The sequence below is a fragment of the Oryx dammah genome, unplaced genomic scaffold (genome assembly GCF_014754425.2).
Source record: "Oryx dammah isolate SB20612 unplaced genomic scaffold, SCBI_Odam_1.1 HiC_scaffold_21, whole genome shotgun sequence".
NCBI classification, from domain to species: Eukaryota; Metazoa; Chordata; class Mammalia; order Artiodactyla; family Bovidae; genus Oryx; species Oryx dammah.
In genome coordinates, this window is record NW_024070205.1 from 46,708,892 (window position 1) to 46,731,141 (window position 22,250).

At 38.8% G+C, this 22,250-nt stretch overlaps 1 protein-coding gene across 3 annotated transcripts in view; it reads left to right on the forward strand.

The window, feature by feature from the left end:
* SDCCAG8 (SHH signaling and ciliogenesis regulator SDCCAG8) overlaps positions 1 to 22,250 on the forward strand; it is a 245,522-nt gene that overhangs the window by 52,072 nt on the left and 171,200 nt on the right. For all 3 annotated transcript variants that reach the window (XM_040263591.1, XM_040263592.1, XM_040263594.1), the window contains exons 9-10: positions 8,904 to 9,042; positions 16,570 to 16,722. In XM_040263591.1, coding sequence (XP_040119525.1) covers positions 8,904 to 9,042; positions 16,570 to 16,722 — 292 coding nt within the window. The remainder of the gene's footprint in view (positions 1 to 8,903; positions 9,043 to 16,569; positions 16,723 to 22,250) is intronic.

The following is a 22,250-nucleotide window of genomic DNA, read 5'->3' on the forward strand; positions in this document are numbered from 1 at the left end:
GCAATTGGAACCTAAAGTTGAGATTGTTTTGTGGGACTGAGCCGTAACCTGCAGGGTTTGTGTCAATTCCAGGCAGTTGGTATCAGAATGGAGTTAGTAGCCACTCAGAATTAGAGAATTGCTATATGTGGAAAGTCTACAAATGTGGTAGCAGAAGTATTGTGCGTATAAAAACTATAGAAGAAAATGATAGGTTTTCCTTTTAGATGTAAAGAACCTAAATATCCCTCAAAGAAGAATAACTGGACTTCAGTTTAGATAAAGTATGAAATTTTATGTACAAAACAGAAAAAGAATGAAGTAGATCTGTATGTACTAATGTTCAACTAAGCTCTAAAATATGTTATTGAAGAAAAAAATGAAAAAAGAAGAGAAAGACATACCTGGCAGGAAACTATTTGTATTTTTTTAGAGGCTCACTCACAACCACGTGAATACATGTGCATAGAAAAAGATGCAAAAGAATAATCACAATATTTAACAGTGTACCACTGGAGAAGTAGAGGAAGGCACTGAAACTGACAGTGTTTGTTAAGCAGTCTCTAACCACTGTTGTTGTTCAGTTGCTAAGTTGTGTCTGACTCTTTGTGACCCCATGGACTGCAGCATGCCAGGCTCTCCCGTCCTTCACTATCTCCGACAGTGTGCTCAGATTCCTGCCCATTGAGTCTGTAATGCTTTCTAACCATCTCGTCCTCTGCAGCCCTCTTCTCCTCCTGCACTCAGTCTTTCCCAGCATTATGGTCTTTTCCACTGAGTCAGCTCTTCACATCAGGTGGCCAAATTATTGGAGCTTCAGCGTCAGTCCTTCCAATGAATACTCAGGATTGATTTCCTTTAGGATAGACTAGTTTGATCTCTTTGCAGTCCAAGAGACTCTTAAGAGTATTCCCTAGCACCACAATTCGAAGCATCAATTCTTTGGCACTCAGCCTTCTTTATGGTCCAGCTCTCACATCTGTACATAACTCCTGGAAAAGCCATAGCTTTACTATATGGACTTTGTTGGCAAAGTGATGTCTCTGCCTTTTAATACATTGAAATTTTAATTACCAATTTTAACCATATTGGTAATTAATTTATTATAAGAATGTAATGAAAGATTAATTTTAAAATGGAAAAAGCATATTCAAAGTCATACAGATGAAGAGGATATTCTAAGATAAACTAGTCAGGCAAAACCAGTCAGCAAATAAAAAGCAGTGTTTCTTTTTCCTATTATACTGACTTCATATTATCCTTCTGGGTTATAAGTAAAATGTCTTAAAAGGAAGCTACAATGTTTACATTGATTCCAAGCCTGGAAGTCATTTAGAAATTAGATTCTCACCCAGTTACCTATTCCTTTGTCTCTATCCTATATTTCAGCTCTTAGTCTCTTAGAATAAATGTCAACCCTTTCAGTTCAGTTTTCAGCTTTGTCAGCATGTCATTGACTCGTATTCTACTTTAATAACAGTATACTGTGGAAGGCTTCTACTTTTACTGCCAATGAAAATCATTGTCTGTATTATTCCCATGGCCTAAGCTGGTGTTCTGTTTCTTTCAATTTACTAATGCAGAAAGCTAAATATTGAATGTTATGCTGACTTTGAAGAGTGGCCAAAACTTTTTAGGTTTGATTTCTAGCTTTAAGCATAATTAAGGAGCCTGAACCCTCAATGAACTGTACTGTAGTATTTCCTGCATGACTCTAGTGTGAAATTTTTGAAGTTGTATCCCAAATATGATAAATTAAAAGTGTGTCTTGGTCTCTATTGAAAAATGTAGTATTGTGGTACCAATTTCAAGCTACTTTGTTGATTTTTTAGCTTGTAATATATGATATATATATATATGTAATATATGATATATATATATGTAATATATGATATATATATGACACAACACTAGTGAAAGTAGTGAAAGTGTTAGTTGCTCAGTCATGTCCGACTCTTTGTGACCCCATGGACTGTAGCCCACCAGGCTTCTCTGTCCATGGAATTTTCCAGGCAAGAATACTGGAGTGTATTGCCATTCCCTTCTCCAGGGGATCTTCCAAACCCAGGGATCAAACCCAGGTATCCTGCATTGCAGGCAGATTCTTTACTATCTGAGCCACCAGGAAGGCCCCCATGATACAACATTGGATAGCTGAAAAGGAGAGGATCAGGCACAACTTGAAGACCAGACTGCCCGTGTTTGCAGTGTTTTATTAGGACCCTTGAAACTTTTTGGAGAGAAAATTTAGCAACTTTTGAGTTCATTGAATATATTTTAAAAGATAGCTTGAAGTCCTTATAGTATTTCTTAATTTCTGCCTTTCACTTAGTCCTCAGTATGTCATGAAGTAGGTAGGAGCAACAATAACCTTTCTTTCTTAATGATCAGAGTATTTACAAATGGGAATCAAGATGGAACTGCTTTGTATTAAATTCCTGTCTGTAGCTCACAGTGCCTTGAAGGAACCTCAGTGTATTTTTCAGAAATGATGACTACTGTACTGATCCTGGGACTTCAGTCCAGCTTGTGATTTGGGAATGGGTGATTGGCAATCTTCTGTATACCTTGCTTTGCAACTATATTTCAGTTTTTAAAAAAGAAAATTAAAAAACTAAGACTAACTGCTTAAGAATAAAAGAGAATTCATTATCTCTCTTACACACATACACAGAAAACCAAAAGAAAAAGAAAGACTGTAGTGGGAACTTCCCAGAAATGAGGAACAAGGAAATGTTGTAGTCAGCCTTCTAGACTTTCTTTTAAAAACAGTGATGTTTAATAAATCTTAAAACTGCTAATAACTGTGGAACAGCTTAGGAATTGAAGGAATTAAATATGGAGTACTCCATATTTCAAGATGAAGCTCATGTATATATCAGACCAACTTCTCTCTTTTCCTTATTATAAAACATTGGCCAAGATTATTCAGAGACTTTCTCAGTCCTTTTTGCTCTGATTGTTGCTCTAGGTTCCTTAAATACTAGTTTCCTTAAATACTACATGATTGTTAGTTCATCCTAGAACTGACACCCCTGCTTCTTACTTTATTTTCTGCCTCAGCTGCTCTATCATCTGCATCATGGCATGTTGCAGGATTAATGCTGTATTGCTTGCTTTGTTTGAAAAACTCCTTGATCACACTCATCAAAACATTCCCATGGTGTTTTTTTAAGCAGTTAAAGAACTTTTGCCACGGGAGATGGCCCTCTCACTCTCACACTGCGGTATCATGTGAGTCTGTATGACTCCCACTGTAAGAGGCCTGCGCAGGCCTGGCCTTGGGCTGGCACTGTGGTGGACCAGGGACAGCACAGCAGCTGACTGAGTGGTTAATCTGGGAGCCAGAACTGTGCCGGGGTCCAGCCCCGGTGGATCCAGGGGATTTGGAGGTGGGGACGGCGTCGGCGTCCTTGGAAAAATACATGTTTAATCACAGATATAGAGAGAGATTAGAAACGGATAGTGTAGCAGGAAGATTCGTGGAGAAAAAGAGGCTGAATAACTTGGATTACGTGGAATAGCATCCATGCTCCAGATGGGAATTCAGCCAGAAAAACGGGAGCAAGAAAGAAGCGACATGGGGGAATCAGTCTTTCCGGAAACTGATCCGATTTCTTTATTTTTGGGTTTGCTTATATACCTTTTGTTACTTATAGGGATGAATACAGAGTCACGCGGGGGTCAGCAGTCCTGACCTTTATCAAAATCAGGTGCTTCACATAAATGTCTAAAAAAAAAGGTCTTAGGGATATTACATCATCTTCTGGCCATGAGTGAGACCTGCTGACATTTTATGATCCTTTCTTTCTGATAACTAAAAAACTTATTTTTTCCAAGGGTGTTTTTTCTTAAACCAGGCACCACCCTCCAAATAAAGTTACATTCCTATAGGGTGAGTTACAATCAAGAAAGAAATTTATTTAACCCAAGGTTAACCTGATTAATCTTAAAGGTTAATACTTATTTCTCCTATATGCTTAAAGGTTAATACTTATTTCTCCTATATGTTAGTTATATTCATTATAAGGGCAGGGAATATGAAGATTTAGCAGCAAACATCAGCCCAACAGATGAAAATCCTTTCACCAATGTTCCCCTTAAGATCTATTTAGTCTTAAGATAGTGATAAAGTTACATTTTTACATAGCAAGGGCACAGTGATTTATAACAAAGCACAGTGATCTATTACAAAAGAGAAAATCCATTAACTCAAAAAGTCTAGTATTGCTAACATCAAAAACTACTATATTTCCTTTTCTATATTCCAAATACATTGATTAATATATTCCCAGGTGCCTAAGGATAGGGAGGCCTGGCGGCAATCATTGACTCAACAATGAGAAAAGCCCTATGCTAATTAAGACTCAAAATACTCCAAAACTCTCTGTGCTGTTTATGGTTGAGAGGTAGTAAACAATCATGTGCGTAGTGGCAGGAGTATGGATACTCCTGTCACACAAGCTAGTCTGTCAGCAGACAGGTTTGACCTGAAACACCCTTGTCACACCCAGGGTAGGGAATTAGCAGCAATTATTGGCACAACAAATGAAAAACCCTTCACTAATATAATTCCACTATACTAATAATTTCTAACTCCCCAAAAGAATTTGCCTTTAGTAAGTCTAAAACATCTCATGCCTCTCAGGCTGGGAGGCTGTAAACAATCACATGTGGCCTGACGAACCTATACAGGCGGGCTGGATAACCTTCAGAGGAGTCCGTAAGCTGAAACACTCTTGTCACGCCCAAGAATTTTTATTGCCTTGGAGCTGCACGTTTACTCCTCCTCCAAGAAAAACGGTTATGGGGGAGAGCATAAAACAGACTCTGGTTTTGGGGTAGATGCTCAGGAACAAGGGGTTTCCTGAGGCTTGATCACGCCTTTGCATATGCCAAGCCTCCTTCTTCACAACCTTTGCCATGGGCGGAGTTCCTCACGCTGGCCCCTGGCAGAATTGACCATTTCTGAAGGACAGATAATGAGTAGTAGCATGAGGCTGAAGTAGAGGAGCAAAAAACTCAAGAAAGCATCAGCCAGATGAATATACAAATGGGACAGGAAGCACGCGTGTTCGTTCACTTCAGTCGGGTCCAGCTCTTTGCAACCCCATGGACTGTAGCCTGCTAGTCTTCTCTGTCCATGGAATTCTCCAGGCAAGAATACTGGATTCAGTTGCCATGCTCTTCTCCAGGGGATCTTCCCTCCCCAGGGATCAAATCTTCCTCTCCTGCATCTTGTACGTTACAGGCAGATTCTTTACCTAGTGAGCCCCATGGGAAGCCTTATATTGAGGACAGGGCTAACATACCCAGAGTTGTTTTTTCAAGTGCTTGCTATTTGATATGTGGGCTGGCTAAGATGAAACAAAACAAATGAAAAATGCAGGGACTGAGTAGATGGTCCTGTGTGTTAGTCTCTCAGTCATGTCCCACTCTTTTGCAACCCATGGACTATATAGCGTGCCAGGCTCCTCCGTCCATGGAATTATCCAGGCAAGAATACTGTGAGCAGGTGGGCATTCCCTTCTCCAGGGAATCTTCAGATCCAGGGATTGAACCCAGGTCTCCCACATTGCAGGCAGATTCTTTACCATCTGAGCCACCAGGGAAGCCCTAAATTGCCAAATTTAGATAGTCCTAAATTGCCAAAATTGCTAGTGGCACCTGTAAGCATATGTGTAATTTAAGTATCTCTCTTGAACTTTTCAGATGGTCTGAGGGCCATCTGGAAGCATATATTACATTTCTTTTACAGAAAATTGGAGTGTGTCAGTCCAGTGGTTTCACGAATTTTTAGTACAATTCTTTTACAGATTCACTGTTGAATGGTGACCTTAACAAAACATCTGTGTGTGTGTGTGTGTGTTAGTTGCTCAGTCGTGTTTGACTGTTTGTGACCCCATGGAGTGTAGCCCTTCAGGTGCCTCTGTCCATGGGATTTCCCAGGCAAGAATACTGGAGTGGGTTACCATTTCCTTCTCCAGGAGATCTTCCTGACCCAGGGATCGAACCTGGTTCTCCTGCATTGCAAGCAGATTATTTTTCTGAGCCACCACAGTATTTGAGGGTTTATCTCTGATGATTTTTTGTTATTCAATAATCTGAAATTGGTGAGCTTATGTTCTGAAAATTTTTTGATCCAGAGCAATTAAACTCTTTTGTTTCCAGTTCTAAATAGTCTGTGAAGCTGTGAAGCTCGCTCAGTCATGTCCGACTCTTTGCAACTCCATGGACTGTAGCCTACCAAGCTCCTCCATCCGTGGGATTCTCCAGGCAAGAATACTGGAGTGGGTTGCCATTTCCTTCTCCAGGAGATCTTCCCAACCCAGGGATCGAACCCGGGTCTCCCACATTGTAGGCAGACGCTTTACCATCTGAGCCACCAGGGAAGCTCTCTAAATAGTCTAGTGACTTTTTAAATTTAGACATAGGAGACTTCCCTGGTAGTCCTGTGGTTAAGACTCCATGCTTCCCCAAAGGGGACATGGGTTCAATCCCTGGTGGGGGAACTATAAAAATTTTAACTGTAAAATATTAGAACTGGGACAGAATTTTGCTTAACCTCTTTGATGCCCTACTGTAGCAAAGTCATTATTCATTCATTTGTTCTTTTGTCATTTGTTTCATTGAGTATGTACTGTGTGACAGACTACTCTTAGCAAGAGGATATACTAGAAATGGTTTAAATATATCAAGTGTAAGTCTCCTGTAAGAAGCAAATTTGTTAGAAACTTGATCCTATTGTGGCCTGTTTGTTAATATATAGTCTGAGGTTTTTTGTTAATCTTTTTATTTGTAACTTCAGGTTTGATGGTGGTATAGTATTAGGAATAGGTAAGAGTATCATTGAATAGTGACTTTGGTTTCTTAGTAGGTCTAGAACTTTAGGAAAGGTAACTATATGATGTTGACCTGTTATCCTTAAGAGTGAATATTTATTTTCTACTTGGAAACATAGGTTCTAGTTGGGTTGCATATTCTCAATGAAGCTAGTCCCTTTTATGTTAGAGCCTTTTCTGAAATGCAAATAAATATGAATTTGATTTTGTTTGCATTTTACTTAATATTTTTTACTCAACCAGAATAATCTTGCTTTGTTTCTTCTACTTTTTCACATAATTATTGTGTTTCATTATATTTTATCAAAATAATTCACTCCTTTTTCATTTCCTTTAGACAAAAAAAAATATTTTTCTCAATTGAAAATAAGTGAATCAGGAAATTCTAAAATGAAAATCACTATGCTTCCACGAATTTTATGATACTTGCAGTAATTTATTCTTTTTTTAACAAAAAGAGCTTTTATGAAACTGTTTATAATGTAACTTTGTTCAGTATTACATATTTTTAAAAATATGACTGTTTTCCAAATGCCACAAATAGTTTAAATTACTTTATTTTTAAGGAAATTTTTTAATCAAGACATTGGTCAATTTTGAAAGTAATTCAAACTCAGAGATTTAATCTTTTAAGTTAGGACTCCTTAAAATTTACTCTTTATTAATAGTGTACACAGTTGGCTAGCAATAGTTCAGAACTTGGCAATGAAAAGGAAGCTACAGCAGTTACTTCAACTGAATTTGAAACCACAGTTTAAAACTTGAGCTCTTTAACAAAGTACGGAATAGCAAAAGTAACAGTCCAACTTACTTTTTTGGTTTGTTTGTTTTGTGTTAATAGAAAGTTTCCCACCTCACTTTTGGGGGGATCTATTGATCATTTTTATCCAGTGGATAAGTTCCAGATATCCTGAAATCTTTTATGTGGAATTTGCTTAAATTAATCCGTGAGATTGGAACCTTGGTGCTGTTTTACATGCCAAAGCATTTTGGCATTCAGTTCAGTTCTGTCCCCAAGAAATAGCTTAGCTTTATGAGAATTGCTGAGAAGGGGGTAGAGCTAGGCAATGATCAAACCTAGGGGGGTAAGATTTTGTAAAGTAATGAGTATTATGTGTAATCAAGGCATTTGAGTAATCCAACAGTACTACCCATTGAAAGAAGAAATACTTTCACAAGTAGGTGAAAGTTTTTCATTTGTAAGTGAAACCGCTTAGTCACGTCCAACTCTGAGAATCCATGGGCTGAACCTACCAGGCTCCTCTGACCATGGGATTTTCCAGGCAAGAATACTGGAGTGGGTTGCTATTTCCTTTTCCAGGGAATCTTCCTGACCCAGGGATCAGACCCAAGTCTCCTGAATTGCAGGCAAGCGCTTTATCATCTGAGCCCCCAGGGAAGCCAAGAAGTATCAAAAAAGAGGGTTGTGAAGGAAGACAAAAAGAAAAAAAAACAAGTTCGTTCTAGTAGAGTAGTGCAAACAAAACCTCAGTAGTCCCTTCTTACCATGGTTATTTCTACTTTGAGGTACGATTCCCACCTTCCCTGATAGTTCAGTTGGTAAAGAATCCACCTGCAATGCAGGAGACCCCAGTTCAATTCCTGGGTGGGGAAGGTCCACTAGAGAAGGGATAGGCTACCTGCTCCAGTATTCTGGCCTGGAGAATTCCATGGATGGTATCATCCTTAGGGTCACAGTCTGACACAACTGAGTGACCTTCATTCACACTTCCACAATTTTATTAGTGTTTTCTCCTTTTCTGCCGCCTATACTTAGCTTTTTAACTTAATTTCCTCTTTTCTGGGCTTTCCTCTGCAGCCCTCAGTGTGCCAGTCCTCTCCACAGTAGGTTGTTATCCCAGGCGGATGCAGTCCTGCCATGAATGCTCCCTGCTATCTGGCCGTTCTGCCTGCCCCTCACCAAGTGAGGACAGAGAGTCTTTCTCTGGGGTGTGCTTGCACATGTGCTGGGCTGGCCTGCCCTGGCTCTTCTAATACGTATCAATGCTTTTTCCTCCCTGACTTATGAATACTTGACCATTTGCTCATATCTTGTTTTCAATGTTCTTTTTGTGCTGACAGAGAAAGAGATGACTTAATGTCTGCACTAGTTTCCATGAGGAACAGCTTGACAGAGGTGCAGCAAAGAGAAGCAAGTGCTTATAAGCAGGTGAAACAAGCTATGAAAATGACTGAGGAAGCCAGTTTTGAAAAAACCAAGGCAAGTCTAATTAGATTAAAATGAAAGCATGCCTTAATTCCTTGTTTTTTTTTTTCTTTTTTGAATACTTATTTAGTTATTCTCCATAACTAAACTTTTTTTCCAAACACACAAAGTGGAAACCAGTTTGTTAGTATTGAATTTCTAAATTAAACAAATTTGCTCTTTGGAGAATTCTTATTCCTCTGCAAATTCTCTTGCTATATCACTATTGAAAGAACAGTACAATGTAATATGGTACTTTGAGAGAGTTGTATGCTTAACCTTTTCATTTGCCAATAATTTTTAATGCTAAGTGAAACTATTAACACCCATAGTGACCCATTTTTGTATGTTCATGTATGACTGAAGACAGATATCTTTTTCTCTGTCCCTAGGAAATTTTGAGAACATTCAAATATACCACAATAATAATATATGTGTATTTAATAGCATCTTTAGCTGTGAATTGGTATCCTTTGTGTGCTTAAGTCAAACACATTTAATTGTAATGATAATGTCAGTAATAGTTAACACAGTGATCAGGCAGTGTTCTAAGCACTTTGAGTAGTAGGAGGTTACTGTTGATTCATTGCTTTTGCGGGCCACACCTTAAACCATTAAAGTTGCTGTGTGTTTTCTGTAGACACACTAGCCACACTTGAAGTACCTAGTAGCCACATGTAGCTGGCGATTACTATATTAGTCAGTGCAATATAGGACATTTCCATTATCACAAAAAATGCTCTTAGATGGCATTGGTCTAAGCCATATAGTAGCATCACTATTTTATTGGGCTAACAAACTTCATATTAAACTTCTCCTCAGTCGTTGCTTTATCCATTTTCTTTGTCCAGTTCATCTTTAACTCTTCCTAGACCATTTGACCTTCATAGTGCCCCTTACCTTTTGAAAGTAATGTTCATTCTGACCAAATGCCCTAATATACTTTATTGTTTCTTCAAACACTCTTACTTCTTCATTTGTAATGAACTCTAGCTGCCCCTTGCTGGTATTATGACCCTCAAAACCCCCAGTGAAGCCCTTTGCTGTTCATCTCATCTCATTTGGCTATGATGGAGGAGGTTAGCATTCATATCACTCCATATTGCCATTTCCAGGCCTTTGTTATGGTTCAATTCAGTTCAGTCACTCAGTCGTGTCCAACTCTTTGCGACCCCATGAATCGCAGCACGCCAGGCCTCCCTGTCAATCACAAACTCCCAGAGTTCACCTAAACTCATGTCCATCAAGTCAGTGATGCCGTCCAGGCATCTCATCCTCTGTCGTCCCCTTCTCCTGCCCCCAACCCCTCCCAGCATCAGAGTCTCTTCCAATGAGTCAACTCTTCACATGAGGTGGCCAAAGTATTGCAGTTTCAGCTTTAGCATCATTCCTTCCAAAAAACACCCAGGGCTGATCTCCTTTAGAATGGACTGGTTGGATCTCCTTGCAGTCCAAGGGACTCTTAAGAGTCTTCTCCAACACCACAGTTCAAAAGCATCAATTCTTCAGTGCTCAGCTTTCTTCACAGTCCAACTCTCACATCCATACATGACCACAGGAAAAACCATAGCCATACATGACAACTGGAAAAACCATAGCCTTGATTAGACGGACCTTTGTTGGCAAAGTAATGTCTCTGCTTTTGAATATACTGTCTAGGTTAGTCATAACTTTCCTTCCAAGGAGTAAGCGTCTTTTAATTTCATGGCTACAGTCACCTTCTGCAGTGATTTTGGAGCCCCCCAAAATAAAGTCTGACACTGTTTCCACTGTTTCCCCGTCTATTTCCCATGAAGTGATGGGACCAGATGCCATAATCTTCATTTTCTGAATGTTGAGCTGTAAGCCAGCTTTTTCACTCTCCTCTTTCACTTTCATCAAGAGGCTTTTTAGTTCCTCTTCACTTTCTGCCATAAGGGTGGTGTCATCTGCATATCTGAGGTTATTGATATTTCTCCCGGCAATCTTGATTCCAGCCCAGGTTTCTCATGATGTACTCTGCATATCAGTTAAATAAGCAGGGTGATAATATACAGCCTTGATGTACTCCTTTTTCTATTTGGAACCAGTCTGTTGTTCCATGTCCAGTTCTAGCTGTTGCTTCCTGACCTGCATATAGGTTTCTCAAGAGGCAGTTCAGGTGGTCTGGTATTCCCATCTCTTTCAGAATTTTCCACAGTTTATTGTGATTCACACAGTCAAAGGCTTTGGCATGGTCAATAAAGCAAAAATAGATATGCAGATGACACCACCCTTATGGCAGAAAGTGAAGAGGAACTCAAAAGCCTCTTGATGAAAGTGAAAGAGGAGAGTGAAAAAGTTGGCTTAAAGCTCAACATTCAGAAAATGAAGATCATGGCATCTGGTCCCATCACTTCATGGGAAATAGATGGGGAAACAGTGGAAACAGTGTCAGACTTTATTTTTTGGGGGCTCCAAAATCACTGCAGATGGTGAGTGCAGCCATGAAATTAAAAGACGCTTGCTCCTTGGAAGAAAAGTTATGACCAACCTAGATAGCATATTGAAAAGCAGAGGCATTACTTTGCCAACAAAGGTCCATCTAGTCAAGGCTATGGTTTTTCCAGTGGTCAGGTATGGATGTGAGAGTTGGACTATGAAGAAAGCTGAGTGCCGAAGAATTGATGCTTTTGAACTGTGGTGTTGGAGAAGACTCTTGAGAGTCCCTTGGACTGCAAGGAGATCCAACCAGTCCATTCTGAAGGAGATCAGCCCTGGGATTTCTTTGGAAGGAATGATGCTAAAGCTGAAACTCCAATACTTTGGCTACCTCATGCAAAGAGTTGACTCTTTGGAAAAGACTCTGGTGCTGGGAGGGATTGGGGGCAGGAGGAGAAGGGGACGACAGAGGATGAGATGGCTGGATGGCATCACTGACTCAATGGACGTGAGTCTGAGTGAACTCCGGGAATTGGTGATGAACAGGGAGGCCTGGCGTGCTGCGATTCATGGGGTCGCAAAGAGTTGGACATGACTGAGTGACTGAACTGAACTGAACTAAATGGTCTAGTGGTTTTCCCTACTTTCTTCAATTTAAGTCTGAATTTGGCAATAAGGAGTTCGTGATTCCCCAGTATATCTTTCACTTTGCTGCCAAAGTCTTCCTAAATTGTAAATCTCCCTGTTCGGGCAGGTCTCCCCTTGCAGTAGAATAAAAGACAAATCCTTAGCATAACCTTCCAGATCTTTCACAATGTGGTCCCACTCTAACTTTCTAGCCTTGTCTTTTACTACACATTTCATATAACTTGTGCTGTTTCTGTAATGTGACCTATATCAACTCTTTCCATGAATTTGCTCATGTTGTACTTTTCTGCACTGTATTCATCTGTGAAATACCTATTCAATCTATGAGAGTCAGCTCAGGTGGCAGTCTTCCCCAAAGTTTTTTCCAACCCCTTCTTGTTTCAGTTAATCTCTTCCTTCTCTGTATTCTTAATGAGCTGTGTATAATTTTTGTGGCTATGTACATAGTTCTCTCCATGAAAAGACCTTAAAAACCTGGCCTGTGACATCTATCACTGTATTCTTCACAATGACTATTTACATATTAATTGTACCATAAATGTTTGTTGAATTGAAATAAAGTTAGCTATTAACTTTAAATATTAGTATGAATTTTTATAAATAATTTTTATGATGTAATATTTCAGTAGTTAAGAACTGGAAAGGCTATTGTGTATCATGAATCTATTTTTCACTGAGTTAGTATTTATGCCAGGATTGATTTCTAAGCAGTTTACAAAATGCAGTGCAAGTATAATAGTTATTATTTTCAAGATATAGTAAAACATATTAGGAAATTTGCTTTTTGAGAGTAAAAATCAAAACAGCATATATACTTTAATTTTAAAACAACTGCTTTATTACTGCATTATGAAATGGTTACTTTGTTCTTATAGTTTCTTAACATTTGTTGCCATCTAGTGTTATATTTTGCATATTGCATGCTAAATAAGTGGAAGCAATTACATTTCATAAATATTACATCAAACAGTATTCGACGGAACTTTCCTCAGTGTTACGTGGTAGCCTAGATGGAAAGGGAGTTGGAGGGAGAATGGGTATGTGTATATATATGGCTGAGTCTCTTCACTGTTCACCTGAAACTATTTCAACATTGTTAATTGACTATACCTCAATACAAAATAAAAAGTTTAAAAAAAAAAGGCAAATACCATATGATGTCACTTGTATGTGGAATCTAAAATGACACAAATTAACTTATCTATGAAACAGAAATAGACTCGCAGACATAGAGAACAGACTTTGTGATTGCCCGAAAAGAATGTGAATAAAGGATGTATGTGTGTCTATATATTTGTTGTTGTTGTTGTTGTTGTTCAGTCGCTAAGTTGTGTCAGACTCTTTGCAACCCCATGGACTGCAGCACACCAGACTTCCTTGTCCTTTGCTATCTCCTAGAGTTTCTGTGTGTATATATAGAGCCTCCCCCGGTAGGAAGTGACTCAGTGGTAAAGAATCTACCTGCAATGCAGGAGCCTCAGGAGATGGAGGTCCAATCCCTGGGTTGGAAGATCCTCTGGAGGAGGGCATTGCACCCACTCCAGTATTCTTGCCTGGAGACTCCCCGTTGACAGAGGAGCCTGGCAGGCTACAGTCTATGGGGTCGCAGAGTCGGACACAACTGAAGTGACTTAGCATGAACACAGGTTTCCCGACTAGGTCACTGCATTTTAGGTCATTTTAAACAAAAACTGAAATAAGATGCATTAGCCTTTATTTGAATTTTGAATACCTCAAACCAAGGGTGCAAAAGGAAGAGGGTTGTCTAAGTCCCCAGCTCCCCAAGACCTACAGCCGTTTCCACCAAGAAAGGGGTTGTGCTCAGAGAAAAGGAGCCATGACCTTGGGAACCACTAAGAGAAATGGCAGCTGCAGATCCCAAATTAACATGGTCACCTGTGAAGATCTATCAGTTAATTGTAGTTGGCCATTCCTTGACCTAGTCATTGAGGATTCAGTTATATGCCTTTACTAAATGGTTATATAGAGTATAATCAAGGAGTACTGAATCGTCTAGGATTCTGAAAACTAGCACAGGAGTCTTAGAATTTAAAGACAAAGCTTTAATGGAAAGAAAAAAGTGAAAGTGAAAGTCGCTCAGTTGTGTCTGACTCTTTGCAACCCCATGAACTATACAGTCCAATGGAATTCTCCAGGCCAGAATACTGGAGTGGGTAGCCTTTCCCTTCTCCAGGGGATCTTCCCAACCCAGAGATCGTACCCAGGTCTCCCGCATTGCAGGCAGATTCTTTACCAGCTGAGCCACAAGGGAAGCCCAAGAATACTGGAGTGGGTAGCCTATCCCTTCTCCAAGTGATCTTCCCGATCCAGGAATCGATCTAGGGTCTCCTGCATTGCAGGCAGATTCTTTACCAACTGAGCTATGAGGGAAGCCCTAATGGAAAGAATGTATACATACTTATTTAGTAGAACCAAATCTTGTATATGAGGTCTGTTGCAGGATTAAATGACTTTTCTAGTTCCAAGTGTTAGTTAATATTTCCTTCACTGTGACCAGGAATACATATTAAAATGAAAACAATAAAACTAAAAGCTATTTTTATATGGGATCACTGGTTACAAACTAAGAGTGATCAATATCCAGTTTTTAACCTACTGTTTTTACTCAGTGTTTCATTACTGCTTTCACACTCATCATCACCTTTCAGTGGTAGCTACTTCTCATAGAAGGCCATCCACAAAAGCAAGTCTCCAGCAACATATTTTGTTTATGTGATTTACAGCTTCCCACTTGTGCTTATATCATTTTGGCTCTATGCCTTTTACCTGTCAGGATCATTTACTGTTCCTTGTTGCTGAACTGATTAAATTCTCTGAATTGACTCTTCTTCATGTTAGCCTGATCTTCAGCAGTTCCTTCCACTGTTCCTGTACCTACTAAGGTTGATTCCTGAGTTCTTATTTAATGAAAAACCTTCTAATTAGATATAGTAGTTTATATTCCATAATCATTTTATTCTTTCATGATAGTCATGTGCCAGTGAACATTATGAATGTTTTTATTAGGTTCTTAAAAAATACTTTACACCAGAGCAATTGTGTTCCAAAGCACAAAAATCTCTAATTAAAAAATATTTCAAGCTCCAATGGTTTAAATTATAGAAAAAATATGCTTTTCCATTTCCTTGAAAATCTAATGTAAAATTTTATCTTCCAAACGTTTTCAACTAAGATTGGATTTGGAACTAATGTCCTAGGAGAATCTTTTTTTTAGGCATTGTGTTTGCTTATCAATTAATCTGAGACAATTGCATTTTATCCTCATATTTTATGCCTAGGAGTATAGGACATTTCCAGAAGAGTTTGAAAGGAGTTAGAGTTTAATGAGTTCATGATACAAGGAAGAAAATTCACATATCCTAGGTATTTATTGTCTGTATTTACTATAGCTTTCACCAGAGGGAAGCATAACAATGCATAAAACTTTGCAGTGCTTACTGAGACTACTTCCATCTCCATTAACAATAACTGTGACTATCAAATTATAAGCATACAGTATATAAGTCATATAAGGCTTGAGTTTCTTTCTCTCAATTCAAGGAACAACAACATAGAGGTTGAGAGAGGATAGTGTGAGGAGACATGGGGTAAGACTAAGAAACCATAGTATGACTTAGGTTTTTCTCTTAATAAGTCAAGCACCGTAATTGTATTTTTTTTTTCTTGAGAGTTTGAATTCAATTTATTATTGAGTGTTATACATAAAGATATTCTGAATATAGCCAAAAGGAAATTAGAGAGTTTTTATTTCTGGAAACACAGAATTTAGTATAAATTCTGGAAATTTAGTCTAAAGGACAATTACCAACTTTTAAATTGGCAAAATGAAATATGAGACTTCTCATTTTGTAAAACTAGGTAGTAACTGCTGTTTTGAGTCTTTCCTTACCGAAATTTGATTATTACCTAATTTTTACTTTAGCTATGTGTGTAAGGAGAGTGAACCAAATCTTATCTTACTTATATTTAAGGAAACTTGATTACTATATGTTAAATAATAGATGCCTTTATGTAATGACAAACACATCTCATCTTAAAATTTTGATGTTTATCATTTAAAGTACAAATAATTTTTAACCATGTCCAAATGAAAAATCATTAAATTAGATACTTATGTATTTCATATAGTATAAACATGATATATAATTGAAATACTAGAACATTTTCTGATCCCCTTTTATAAAATTCAAACTCCTCTGTGGCCTTTATCATGGTTTGTTGCTTGGATTTTCTTAGTTGATTAGTTAATATAGCCTCAATTGTGAAAACAAATATGTGAATAACTGTAACTTTTGAATATATGTAATATTTGAATCACCAAGTGGTATTGATAAGCAAATATAAAAATATTCTTTTCTTTGACTTTACATTAAGTTGTAACTATTTTAAATATTATTAAAGCTTAATTGTCTCATTTCCCCCGTATTTCTTCTAAATTCTATGGTTCCATTTCACTCTGTCTTATTCTGGCAGGCTTTGATCCAGTGCGAACAGTTGAAGAATGAGCTGGAGAGGCAGACAGACCGACTTGAGAAAGAACTTGCATCTCAGCAAGAAAAGAGAGCCTTTGAGAAAGAGATGCTGAAAAAAGAAATAACAAAAGAAAGAGAAGAGATGGGCTCAAAGGTACTTAAGAGTTCAATTTGTTATCCACATTGCAGAGGAAATGTTTTTGTGATGTAAGTGATGAGTCTGCAGTCTGCAATTCTTGAATGATCTTTAAATATTTAAATGTTTTAAGTATTCAAGTTGCTTATTAATTAGAGTTCATAAAATTTTTCTATTCTCAATGTCTTTCTAAATAAAAGTTATATTCTCTGACCTTTCCAAAGAAAATAATTAGATTTCATGATAGGAAATTGTGAAATATATTCTAATGCTATCATTCTGTTTGAGTCCCTCTCTGTTTGTCAGAGGAGAGCAGGCGCCCTGCAGATATCCATATTTTAGTTCAACCTTGGTTAAATTAAGGAGAGATTACCCTTTCATTTCATCCCCCAACTCCCAAATTAGACCTTGAGAAGATAAACGCTTTTAAAAAACCAAGTAGCCAAAAAAGTGATGATATGCTTTGTATAAAATAGGTTCTAACAAATTACAAATTACAAAAAAATGAGATGGTTGGATATCATCACCAACTCGATGGACATGAATTTGAGCAAGCTCCAGGAGTTCGCAATGGACAGGGAAGTCTGGCGTGCTGCAGTCCACGGGGTCGCAAAGAGTCAGACACGATTGAGTGACTGAAATGAACTGAACTGAACTGAACTGAACAAATTACATGATGAATAAGTGGAAGAGGGAAATTAGAGGCAAAAGGAACAGATAATATGAGATGGGCAGTGTTTGAAAAACAGTAACAAACTGGAATATAGAGTTTAGTGGAATCTAGTTTTAAAATTGCTATAGTAGAGCAAAACTGAACAAGATGTGGCCCTTGTTTGTTCAAAGCAGGCTCACAGCTTATACGGTAAGTTCTGTCTTATAATATTACAAGATTTGAAAATTAACTCATTCAGCAAATATCTACTGATTATCTACTGTGTGCATGGCAATGTGTAAGCTTGAGGCTATATAAAGAGAAAAATCACAAATTCTGCCCACTGAGTTTTAAGTCATACAGGTATGTAAGGCAATGTAAACTCCCTTGTTTTATTACCCTTTTTTAAAAGAATTGTGCCTGTTAAAACTTAACTTAAAGGTCAGTCTGTTTCCCTTCTATGACTTGGATTGATGATCTCAGCTGGTGAAGAAAAATGCTACAATCTTGCAGATAACACCACCATACCCTTATGGTCTTTGGTGTCCATGGTTCTTTCGGTGCTTTCTAGCAGTCCTCCTATACATTCCTCTCTCTCGTGTTCATTCAGGGATTCAACAGGTACTAACTGGAGGCCCTGGGAATGTCATCATCACAGGACCAGTGCACTCCCCCCATGGAGTTTATAGGCTAGTGGGAGAGGTAGACATTAAGCACATACTTCCACAAATGAGTTTTTACCACTGCGATAAAAGCATGAAGGTACAGTATAGAGTTACCATGAAAATGCATAACAGGCAAGTATGACTTAGTCTACACAGTCATGAAAGATTTTCCTAAGCATGAGATTTTACAAGTGAGACTCAAAGCAGTTGAGTAGGAGTGGTCAGGGGCAGGGTTGAAGGGAAGTTTCAGACCCAGAAAAACAATACTCTCAAGGCTCGGAAGCTACAAAGCATAATCCTTTTGGGGAATTTAGAGAGAGTTTAGGTGACTGGAGCATAGGCAGTAAGAGACAGAGTAATGGAAGATGAGTTTGGAGAAATATGCAGGGACCAAATCATGAATGGTCTTAAAATCCATGTGAAAGATTTTAAATGTTATCCAAAAAGTGATGGTAAACCACTGAAGAATTGATGCTTCCAAATTGTGGTGCTGAAGAAGACTCTTGAGAGTCCCGTGGACAGAAAGGAGATCAAACCAGTCATTCCTAAAGGAAATCAATCCTGAGTATTCATTGGAAGGGCTGATGCTAAAGTTGAAGCTCCAATACTCTGGCCACCTGATGCAGAGAGCTGACTCATTGGAAAAGACTTCGATGCTGGGAAAGATTGAGGGCAGGGGGAGAAGTGGGGGACAGAGGATGAGATGGTTGGATGGCATCACCAACTCAATGGACATGAGCTTGAGCAAACTTGGGAGATAGTGAATGACAAGGAAACCTGGCATGCTGCAACCATGGAGTTGCAAAATGTCCAACAAAGCTTAGCAACTGAGTAACAACAATAACAAACCATTGAATGGCTTTAAATTGGGCAGTGTCATGATGCCATTTATATTTGAGAAAAATCATCTGTCCATAGATTTGAAGGGGGACCAGAATAAACCTCTTAGACCAAGTGGGAACTAATTACAGTAGTCCAGGTGTGAAATGATAGTATCTAAGACCCATTTTTCAAGGACTATTTCAAATCACTTTAATTCTTCTCAGGTTCTCTACCATACTACCCTTCCCCTCATTCTCAGCAGAGAGCCTCTACTTACCTAACTAACAAAGATAGTTGACACCATTAGATGGTAACCACTTCAACTTATTTATTTTTCCCCTCACTTCTGCCTAAAGTAAAATTTCACCTGCACTGCAACCCTGTCAGATGGGAGTGACTTCATCCTTTCCTCTTGCTCTGGATCCCATGCCCCTCAACCACCTCAGGGACCTATTTCCATTTGTTCCCCACTCTCTTCTGAATCTTCAGCCTTTACTTCACTATAGCCTTTTCCTTATCATCAGGAAAATAGTCTCTTTCTTCTAATCCAGTCATTCTCAATCTTAGCTACGTAGAAGTTCCAAAACTCTCATTCACCCAGGCTGAATCTCAAATGAATTATGGGAGAATAGTTGAGGGTAGGATCCAGGTGTCAGTATTTTAAAAAATTGTCCAGGTGATTCCAGTGTGCAGCCAAGACTGGAAACCACCTTAGTAATTCCATATCCCTCCTTACTCTTTCCTTTAACAGTCAAATTTCTTGAAAGATTGTCCATACATATTGTCTTTTCAGGGCTTCCTCTATGGCTTAGTGGTAAAGAAACCACCTGCCAGTGCAGGAGACACAGGAGATGCAGGTTTGATCCCTGGGTCAGGAAGATCTCCTGGAGTAAGAAATGGCAACCCACTCCAGTATTCTTGCCTGGAAAATCCCAGGGACAGAGGATCCTGGTGGACTACAGTCCAGGGGGATGCAAAGAGTCAGACACGACTAAGCATGCATTGCCTTTTTCTCACCACTCATCAGCCCACTGCATTTCAGCTTCTGTGCCCATAGTCAATGAAATTACCATTGCTGTGTTCACTGGAGACCTCCTAATGCTATTTTTCATGAATTATTTTTTTATTCTTATTCTCTTTAAAAGTTTCTCTTTCTTTGATTTCTCTGAATCAATATTCTTGATTTGGGAAAATGATGATGTGTGCCTTTTAGGTTAGTCTGAGTTTAAGGTGCCTTTGAGGTAATGAAAGAGACACATCCAGAAAGCACCTTAATAGGAGATTCTGGAGTTTAGCAGAGAGGTTTAGACTTAGATGGCTCTAGCACTACTGTGGCTTAAAATTTTTAAAAATTTATCTACTTATTATTTTGGTTGTGCTGGATCTTCGTTACTGTACTGTAGCACTGGTGGGCTGTTGTCTCTGGGGTCACACAGAGTCAGACACTACTGAAGCGACTTAGCAGCAGCAACAGCAGCACTACTGTGGCTTTAATTTCATATACATTGTGCATGAGTGCATGCTCAGTCATGTCCAACTCTTTGCAACCCCATGGACTGTAGTCCACCAGGCTCCTCTGTCCATAAGATTTTACAAGCATGAATATTGGAATGGGCTGCCATTTCCTTCTCCAGGGGATCTTCCTGACCCGAGGCTTGAACCTGTCTCTCCTGTATCGGCAGATGGACTCTTTTACCACTGAGCCACCTGGGAAGCCCCATATATATGGTATTGATCCCTAAATCTTTAGCTCTCTAGTGAGATCCCAAACCAGCTTCACTTCCTACCTTCCCTTTCATAGTAGAACTACTGTTCATTCATCCAGCTGCCCAACTCAGAAATCTTGCTGTCATCCTTGTCTCCTCCTTCTCCCTCACCCTGTACATCATTAAGTTACCCAGTTCTAGAGATTCAGATCCCTACCAATGTTGCCCTGTTTCTCCATCCGACTGCTCTCCATACCTTACCCTTGGATGATTCCTACAGCCCCATGTGGTCTCCTTCCTCCAGTCTCACCTCCTTCTCATTTGTTCTCTTACCCAAAGATCCAAGGATGCTATTTCTAAAATGAATCCATCAATAAGTCAGTCTCTTTCTTTAAAATCCTTTCATGTCTCTCGTTAACCCCATGGATAAAATTTAAGCTCTCTCTCTTTTTTTAAGATTAATTTATGTATTTTAATTGGAGGCTAATTACTTTACAATATTGTAGTGGTTTTTGCCATACATTGACATGAATCAGCAATGGGTATACATGTGTTCCCCATCCTGAATCCCCCTCCCCCTTCCCTCCCCATCCCATCTCTCAGGGTCATCCCAGTGCACCAGCCCTGAGCACCCTGTCACATGCATTGAACCTGGACTGGAGATCTGTTTTACATGTGATAATGTACATGTTTCAATGCTATTCTCTCACAGAATAGCATTTGCTGTCTCGCATATAGGGTCATCATTACCATCTTTCTAAATTCCATATATATGCATTAGTATACTATATTGGTGTTTTTCTTTCTGACTTACTTCACTCTGTATAATAGGCTCTAGTTTCATCCACCTCATTAGAACTGATTCAAATACATTCTACTTAATGGCTGAGTAATATTCCATTGTGTATATGTACCACAGCTTTCTTATCTATTCGTCTGCCGATGGACATCTAGATTGCTTCCTTGTCCTGGCTATTGTAAACAGTGCTGTGATGAACATTGGGGTACATGTGTCTCTTTCAGTTCTGGTTTCCTTGGTGTGTATGCCCAGCAGTGGGATTGCTGGGTCATAAGGCAGTTCTATTTACATTTTTTAAAGGAATCTCCACACTGTTCTCCATAGTGGCTGTACTAGTTTGCATTCCCACCAATAGTGTAACAGGATTCCCCTTTCTCCCCACCCTCTCCAGTATTTATTGTTTGTAGACTTTTTGACAGCAGCCATTCTGACCAGCGTGAGATGGTACCTCATTGTGGTTTTGATTTGCCTTTCTCTGATAATGAGTGATGTTGAGCATCTTTTCATGTGTTTGTTAGCCATGTGTGTGTCTTCTTTGGAGAAATGTCTGTTTAGTTCTTTGGCCCATATTTTGATTGGGTCATTTATTTTTCTGAAATTGAGCTGCAAGAGCTGCTTATATATTTTTGAGATTAATTCTTTGTCAGTTGCTTCATTTGCTATTATTTTCTCCCATTCTGAAGGCTGTCTTTTCATCTTGCTTATAGTTTCCTTCATTGTGCAAAAGCTTTTAAGTTTAATTAGGTCCCATTTGTTTATTTTTGCTTTTATTTCCACTACTCTGGGAGGTGGGTCATAGAGGATCCTGCTGTGATTTATGTCAGAGAGTGTTTTGCCTATGTTTTCCTCTAGGAGTTTTATAGTTTCTGGTCTTATGTTTAGATCTTTAATCCATTTTGAGT